This window comes from Triticum dicoccoides, chromosome 4A (assembly GCF_002162155.2).
Source record: "Triticum dicoccoides isolate Atlit2015 ecotype Zavitan chromosome 4A, WEW_v2.0, whole genome shotgun sequence".
Taxonomy (NCBI): domain Eukaryota; kingdom Viridiplantae; phylum Streptophyta; class Magnoliopsida; order Poales; family Poaceae; genus Triticum; species Triticum dicoccoides.
In genome coordinates this window covers 645,172,346-645,181,356 of record NC_041386.1, presented here as the reverse complement: position 1 = coordinate 645,181,356, position 9,011 = coordinate 645,172,346, and the positions used below count along the sequence as shown (strand labels likewise).

At 43.0% G+C, this 9,011-nt stretch overlaps 1 protein-coding gene across 1 annotated transcript; it reads left to right on the top strand.

Moving 5' to 3' along the window:
* The first annotated feature begins 2,493 nt into the window (after nt 1-2,493).
* On the top strand, nt 2,494-6,427 carry LOC119287663 (beta-glucuronosyltransferase GlcAT14A-like). The gene is made up of 4 exons (XM_037567244.1): nt 2,494-3,112; nt 4,186-4,261; nt 4,346-4,461; nt 5,839-6,427. The coding sequence occupies exons 1-4, from the start codon at nt 2,572-2,574 to the stop codon at nt 6,351-6,353; spliced, it is 1,248 nt and encodes a 415-aa protein (XP_037423141.1). The 5' UTR covers nt 2,494-2,571; the 3' UTR covers nt 6,354-6,427.
* Nucleotides 6,428-9,011: the final 2,584 nt, after the last annotated feature.

Genomic DNA, 9,011 nt, shown 5'->3' with positions numbered 1-9,011 from the left:
GCCCTAGGAAGGATTACTAAACAACTACTTATACATATAGTCAAAAGGTCCAGGTCTAATGTCCAAGGATGGTGTAAAAAATGCTCTCAGGTGTAGCTAAGGTGGTTCTCTTGAAAAAATGGATTCAAGTGTTACCGACCTACTCTATGAGCTATTTCAAGCTCATTAAGGGGGTGCGCAAGAAGGTTAGGACAACCATGTGTAAGTATTGGTGGGTTGGATCACTTGATAAACGGGAATGCATTGGAATTTTTGGGACAAGATGTGTCCCTACTGAAATTCAAAGGAGGAATAGGATTCCGGGGTCCCGACGTCTTTAATGATGCCATGTTGGGTAAGCAGGCATGGAGACTATTGGTGAAGCCGGAGAGCTTGTGTGCGAGGGTCTTTAGGGGATGACATTTTCGTGATAGAAACTTTCCGCAGGCCGGGTGCCCACAAAGTGCATCACCAGTCCTGGTGAGCTATTGTAAAAGGGAGGGAGGATCTTAAAATTGATTAGGCGAATTGGTAGTGATAGAACCACAAAAATCTGACATGACCAATGTATACAGGGTACATCATCTATGCGAGTGATGTGCAGACTGTCGGATAACCTGGTTCAACTAGTTGTCGATCTTATTGATGAGTAGACTGGAAATTGGGGGTTCTGAACTTCTACAACAATAGTTCATCCTTCCTGGCGTTGAGGCCATTTTGAACATGCCCATGCCAAGAAATGCAGCTGATGATATATGAGCATGGGCCAAGAAACGAGATGGGAGGTTTACTGTACATGTTGCACTTTAATGGAAAGAATATATTCATGCAGTGATGCACCTACCAGCTCATTTGGAAATGCGGAAGTTTGAAAGGCCTTATGGAAACTTTGGATTCAACCGAAAATCTAAATATTCTTGGTGGGTAATTAAGAATATGCTACCAGCCTTTTTGGAGTTGAAGGGAGGGCACATCATGCAGATTGCATTTTTAACCCATGTGCAGAAATGGAAATGAGTCTTTATTCCATGCAGTAGGCACATGTGATCATGTGAAACTCTTCTGTGAGGCAACTAGGGGATTTTTTCCATGATAAGATACCAACTTTGCATCCAAGTACGCAGGCAAAGGATCTCCTTGACATTTATTCTGGACAAGAAGATGAGTGCAATCACTATCTTTATTATGTTGGCAATATGAATAGCAAGAATAAGTATGCTCATGAAGAGGTAAAGTACCATCCATAAAATCGATGTAGCTAGCTCACAAGCTCTTGTCGTCACTAGAGATTCTTGAACATGAGGTTGTTGTTCGTCCCGTGGAAAGATTGAAGAGGCGTGATCATGGTTGAATCAAATTCAATTCCGATGGGGATTCTTAGCGACCATGAAGGTAATTTGGTTCACATCAGATGCACCAAGCACACGACAATTTCTGATCCTTTTGTGATCGAGGTCTTGGCATGCCGGGATGTTGCTCAAATGGCAGTGAACCGGGTTTCAGTTCATGATTCTTGAGTATGGTAACCAGGATGTTGTGGATATCTGAAAGGCAATTGTTAAAAGATCTGGCTTCCATGATTTTAGAGAGATTCACTGATTTCAGTTTTTTCTGCTAGGAGGAGTGCAGAAGGTGTGTTTTGCATAGGAGCCGCTTAAGCCACAAGTCGATTCCGTAAATCTCAATTTTCTGATTGGTCTTTTACAATAGGATTGATCCCACCAAACAATGAACAAAGTGTTAAAAGGGCAGTTTAAAAAAAGAAAATAGGAGCATGAAGATCTTTATCGAATGGTTACCAATATCAACCGTGGAAGAGATGATGAAGTACTAACTACCAAATTATGATAAATGTTAAAACTTCGACGTCGGATTTTTAGCGTTTGCCGACGATCCAGATTTGTTATGCGAAAACAGATAAATTTACCATATTGTTATGTAAAATTTGTCATGTTCTAAAGTGAAATTATCATGTAGTGCAAAAAAATTGTCAGATTTTTTTTTCAAGTTGCATAGTAATAACCATGTATTTGATAGGATCGGATCGTATCTAAAGGCGGATGTTTATGCGAACCAACATGTGGTTGTATAGCTAGAGGGGCTATGGTATCCCAACCCATTAGGGTTCAGATCCTGGTGCTCGCATTTATTTCTGGATTTATTTCTGAATTTTCGGCGATGCGCATTCAGTGGGAGGGGACGTTCCCGTCGACGACGAGGTGCGTACGGTGACTTCGTAAATTTCAAGACGATATGTCGGCTCGGTCTTTTGGAGATGCTCATAGGGATAGAATGTGCGTGTGTGCGTTCATGGGATGAGTATATGCGCGTGTATATGAGCGTTTGCGTCTGTACTGTGTTAAAGAAAAAGGCGGATGTTCATTGGGGCTGTAAAATTATAGTCACTCCTGATGAAATGAAAACAAATAATGGATTCATGAACTCAAGAGTAGAACGCACGAAATCGAACCAACTCGATCAGATCGGGTGCACCAAACGCGAGGGAGACCACTCCTCCGTCCACCGAACTCGCAAAGCTTTCCTCTTTCCACGGCGCCCCGATCCTTGCGCTCCGCCCAGCCTCCGTCCCCCATGCATTCCCCCGCGCCGGCCGCGGGCGCCGCCTCCGCCCTCCCCAAGGACTCCCGCCCGCTCCCCTGCCTCCTCCTCGTCTCCCTCCTGCTCCTCCTCCTGCTCCACTTCCTCTCCTCCTCCTCCCCTTCTACGCCCGCGCCTCCGGACGCGCCCCACCGCGCCCCGCTCCCGGCCGGCGCCGACTCCGCCGGCCCAGCCCCGCCCGCGCTCGCATTCCTCCTCACCGGCTCCGCGGGCGACGCCGACCGCCTCCACCGCCTGCTCCTCGCCACCTACCATCCCCGCAACCTCTACCTCCTCCTACTCGACCGGGCCGCCCCCGCGTCCGACCGCGTGCGGCTCGCCCGCGAGGTGCGCGCTGGCCCCGGCCGCGCCGGCAACGTCCACGTCGTGGGCGACCCTGGGTTCGCTAACCCGCGCGGTGCTTCCGCGCTCGCCGCCGCGCTGCACGGCGCCTCTCTGCTGCTGCGGCTCGGCCAGGGCTGGGACTGGTTCGTGCACCTCGACGCCGGCGACTACCCGCTCGTCACCCCCGACGGTGATTCTTCTCTCCACACCTACTTCTTTCTTTGAATCATGCAGGAGAGCTCCGCACCTACTTTATGTTCTACACAGATCTAGACATTCACTTGTTCTACACAGATCTAGACATTTACTTGTTAGTACATAACTGTGAATCTAGTTGCCATTTCCTTCTTCTTCTCAGGGATTATTTATGTGTGAGATAGATGAGTGTTTAATGTAGATAGATCTCTCTTGATTGAATGAGCATAAAGGACCCTAAATTAGGGTACTAGTAGGCATTAGCTAGATAAACTTCAATGCATTAGGGATTGAATGAACTAAGTGTTTCAAGAATCATATTGTCATAGTGGAAAATAATAATTCTTGTTTAACTCTGGCAACCACAAAATGTCATGGCAGAATCATATTAACGCTTGCTCTACCTTACGTCGTGTCGTCGAGAAAAAAAAATGCAACCACATCTGTGTGTATGTGGAGCATATGCTACTTGGTCTGTTGTATTCACTCTTTAATGCGTCGAAAGAAGGAATTCAAAATGGAAATGCGTTACTATTCAGTAGCATAAATATCTTTCCATCATGCTACTTTATTTTTGCTTTCCCTCCCTAAAACGTTACTTACTAGAATGATTTGGAAATTATTCGGGTGAGTAGGCATAGGTGGCATGAAAATGGTGATCTAATCTGGTTCCAGAAGATAATTGCTATCTCTTATGCTTTGTATTAGACCCAGACAGAGGACTAGTTTTATTGTAACCTAGAGCTGAGGAAGTAGAACAAAAAAATAAGTCCATGCCTCATGTTCAGGCTTGTCGAGTATTTGCCGTATTTCACATGCATTGGCTTTGCTTGTTGAAGTTGAAACAGTGGAACTTGCTATATTGTTTCTAAAAGAGTCTTGCTACTGCTTTATAGAGTTTCTTGGTTATAAAATTGTAGAACAGAATGGTAGATAGCTTTCATGTATTGGCATTTCATTAATCCTAAGTGGGAACTAATAACAGCTAATCAGCTATTAGGTGAAGCTTAATCTGTACTCTGTAGGACTTAACTCTTCTGAGCTGATTTGACTACAATTTTTTGGCAGATCTCCTGCATGTCTTATCATATCTACCAAGGGATATAAACTTCATTCAGCATACCAGTTATATTGGTTGGAAGGAGTAAGGGCATCTCATAATTCTGAATTGTCACTTTGTTCATTCGGATTTGGGAGTTCAAGATATTGGCATTGTATGTCTGTGCAGGTCAAGACATATAAGACCAATTGTTGTTGATCCTGGTCTATACCTCTCATCAAGGACTGACATTTTTTATGCCACTCAAAAGCGTGAACTACCAAGTGCATACAAATTATTTACCGGTGAGATGCTAATGCATTTCTATATTTGTCAGTAGATACTCCCATTATGTTTGAGAAAATCTGGAATCATATATTATATGCCATGATGCTAATGGTGTCACGATACACATTTGAGTATACAGGTGGAAAATTCTTAATCATCTATTCGTTTAGTGTGTTTCGTTGACCTGACCGTTGGTTAATGGTTATTCATGCATGGCATTATATTATCAAGCATCGACTCATAGTTTGTCACAGTTATCTTTGCTTTACTACTGTACCACCTGAACCAATACCACATGAAGATGTTATTGCTATATTCATGGTACTTATTTTTAGAAGGCGTTTAGTATGTTTGGGGTTGTAATTGCTTTATGCCTTTATCTGATTCATACTTGCACACCATCACATTATGATAAGATCTCCTCATCAGATTAAACTGTTGTTTCTAGGGTATGCCTTTTCATGGTAATATGTGCAAACTAGTATATGTCGAACAACATATATTTGAACACTCCAAGCTCCATTTTAAATCTCTGGAGGTCTTGTAAGAATTACTTGAATGAAGGTTTGAACATCCTGATATAAACTGATGTTGTTTATTGACAATAAAAAATTGCACTAGAAACATGATATTCAGTGTTGATGTATATGCTAATAAGTGCATAGTAATTGGCAGAATAAAGTAAGGAAAAGAATGGCTGCGGAGCACTTGTAGAAAGCATAGATGCGTGCAAACTAAGTTAAACCTTGGACCGTACGGTAGATCCTTGTGTTAAATTTTTGCGGGTATATTTGTATGCAACTTTATCCTTGCGTGTCAACACTATGGAAATAAATTCAGGGTTGATATGATAGATATGTAAAGGAGAAGGACACTATTGTCATACAGGGCTATCGTAGGCTAACCCTAACCCCATTCTCATGTTGCTTTTCCTGTCACTGCAAGAGCTCTGAACGTTTATACCATTTTACTCGACAAATTCGTATTCTTAAATGTCTAACTATTCACTTCCTTTTTGAGATTCCCAACAGTTCACTTCATTGAATTCCTTGTATGCATTTTTAGTTGTTTTCTTTTACCTAACTAGCCAAATACCTGCCATAATTGTGTTGTTAGATATTACAGTACATATAACTGTGATGTGTATGATTGGAGGTATAGTTGTATTTCTTATACAACTGGAATGGTTCTAATATATACTTGTCGTGATTTTAGTTCCAATTTGAACTAAAACAACGACAAGTTTTTTGAAACGGAGGGAGTATTTCACTAATCTGCATGTATACTATGATGGAAGCTCCTTTTGATATTGTTTTGTACTAATATGATATTTTTTTGTTGGTTATAATGGTGCAAATAAACCTGTATTTACTTGTAATGTTGTCTCTTTGCAGGTTCTTCATCTGTCATCCTTTCTCGGGAATTTACCGAGTATTGTATCGTCGGAACAAATAATCTACCAAGAACTATGCTAATGTACTACACTAACATGCCCTTGCCACACAGGAAGTATTTCCAGACAGTCCTCTGCAATTCCCCTAAGTTCAACAGGACCGTTGTTAACCATGACCTGCACTACTGGGCATCGGATGGAACGTCCAAAAACGATCCCCGTCTGCTGACCCTAACTGATGCGGAAAACATGACAGCGAGCAGTGCAGCTTTCGGGACTAGATTCGCCAAGGATGACCCTGTGCTCGACCACATCGACGAGGAGATTCTACACCGCCTGCCTGGAGAGCCGGCTCCAGGAGGGTGGTGCATAGGTGCTGGGGACGACAATCCCTGTTCTGTTTTGGGTAGCACGGATGTTCTTAGACCTGGGCCTGCGGCTATGAAACTTGCCAAGTTCCTCGCGCAAAGGCTATCCTATCCAGCTTTTTATTCTCGGCAGTGTGTATGGGACTGATGAGTTGTTGTAAATTGTATCACCACGAAACCACGAGTTCAGTTATCTTTGTGTACCCTGTGCTGTGTTTTTCTTATGACGTCTTATAGTGCCGCTCCTGATATGATATCCTGTGCAGTTATACATTCTTGTCGTAAGAGCATGTCCTGCAAATGGGTGCAGAGCGAGGAAGAAGACCACACTGCTTCGGGATCAGCATGTCACGTGGAAATGGAACAAAATTTCAGAAGTCATTGTTACACGCCCAACCAACTTATCTGATTTTGTCTCCCAGCTTAATCATAAAAACGGAAGCCAAACAAGCTCAATAGGTTGCTGTTTGGCGTGCGGTTTTTCTTTTTGACTACAAGGAGGGAGAACACGTCAAATAATGATATTGAGCTGTGTGGTAACCATGTTTTCCTTCCCCTTCATGGATTTAGGGCTAGGGTGTAGAACTGTAGATTCATGAGGTGCAACCGTCTACTCGACTGCCAGTTGCGACCTAAACCTAAAAGTATGAATGAATTCAAAACTACACATAATAAACTAATAATTCACTGCTATAGCTAGATGCGCCTTCATATTGGATAGAAAGTGATTTGATGAGGCAGTAACAAATAAGGAACAAATTAGGAACTTCCAAACTGCCATAGCTAGTTGTAAACCTCCTTGAGTGAAGTGGTAGATTGATGAAGAATCAGTATACTCCTATGCCTTGTTGACATTTACCGTTTCCTCCTCATCTAAACTACCACACTGCACATTATGTCCAATTATGGTACATACCTGATGGAACAAGATTGGGTCAGTTTTACTAAGATGTTTGAAAGTGCAAAAATAATTACAAGGTAACTATTAGAAAGAAAGTGATTTGATGAGGTAGTAACATTTGAAGCAATTACTTTTTTCTTTCTTATTCATCTTATTTGTTTGATATGAAGGCATAGTCTGGACAACAACCATGTAGGACTCCGACACTCCTGTGCCACTCAAATCCTACTCCCGGCCCCATTCTCTTGCACTCCACCCCTTCTCCCCCTTGCTTTGCATCCGCGCCCTCATCCTCTGTCGATGCTATTGTACCTCTCCGACCGCCGCACGGGCATTGCCGGACGTTCGCAACCACCACCCACGCGCCCGTTCGCCTTGTACTATAGCGTCGTCCACCCAGGATCTGTCTGGAACCAGGTACACTCCGCTCCCTGTTGACGACGTCGATGACAGCCACCACGCCCGGCAGGTGTCCGATCAAACGTCATTAAGCTTATTTCGAACTTCATCTTTTTTTAGAGTATGAAGGATGGTGGGGTACCCGAGCATGGAGGATGAGTTGTTGTGCAACACATGGTTGGCCGTATCCACAGATTTCGTAGGCAGGAGCAAAAGGTTGCCTTTGACTTTTGATAATATTATTAATATATGCAATGTATGATATAAAATTATATTATTACAAACTTCTTTCACATACAAATTTGACGTTATGCTTTGCGTAACATGCATGGCATATATTATTGCTTTAACCCATGGTCAAAGGCAACCTCAAAAAATGTATTAGGCCCTATATATCTGAACGGAGGGAGAACATCTATACACCATCCGTCGTTGCTTCGAGATTTTTGCCATCTGTGACAAAATTTGCTTTGTTTTGTAGTGTCATGCAATGTTTTATGGGTCATTTTGCTCATTTCAATACACAACGAAACATTATGATACATCTTGAAACATGAGAAGAACACAACGAAACATCATGTCTAACAGTTTGAAACCAGGATTTAGTTTAATTTTTTTTTAGAAAATGTGGCATCAATATCAAAGCGACGACGCACGGTGAATGCATGCACGGGGTATATCATACGCATATACCTCACATCTCTTTTTCACTGCATTGATAGCCGTCTGGCCAAGACTTTGTCATCCCTCACATCGTTCTTCTGCACTTGTGCAAAGCTCGCTCCCTAGTTCATTTCACATTTGGCTGGCTCAAGATGGCCGAGTTGATGGCTCTCCGCTGCCGCTCCTCTTTTCCCCTGTTCCTTGTAGCCGGTTGATCGTATTCCTTGACGCGACACTCGCTGGCTGACCCTCCACAACTCCACCATGACATCTACAACCTCGTACTTCCTCACTGTGTGTGGGTGTACCCTTCCATGCAACATCGCCTTCTTCGGCAAGTGATGATGGCAATACAGAACATCTTGAGCTCTTGGGGTGAAAAACCATGCCCGATATTCATTGGTTGGCCTCGGCAATGACGGTGTTTATGCTCCACGTCCTCATTGCTTTCAAGATTCCTCAAATGTGCTCTTTGGTGTCGAGGTGTGCGCTCTGCTTTGGGCAATTTGGCTTTATCGTAATGACTATGGTTTTTACAGGACCAAGGTCCCAAACTTTTTGCATGTCATTTACATAGCTACATGATGGATCAGATGGAGAACCCGAATGATATATTTGAGACAAGGCTCAAGGTAAGAACCCTCGTTTGGATGGTGGACGCGGAATCTCAATAAACATGGGTATTTTGTTCTCAATTCCGTTTGAATAGGCATTTGTTTTCAAGAAGATCCTTAGGACCACCTTTTAGATGTTGGACGGGGAATCTCAATAAAGATGCTCAATTCCGATTGAATGGGCATATGTTCTACTATTTTAAGAAGATCCTCAAGTAAGGCACTAATC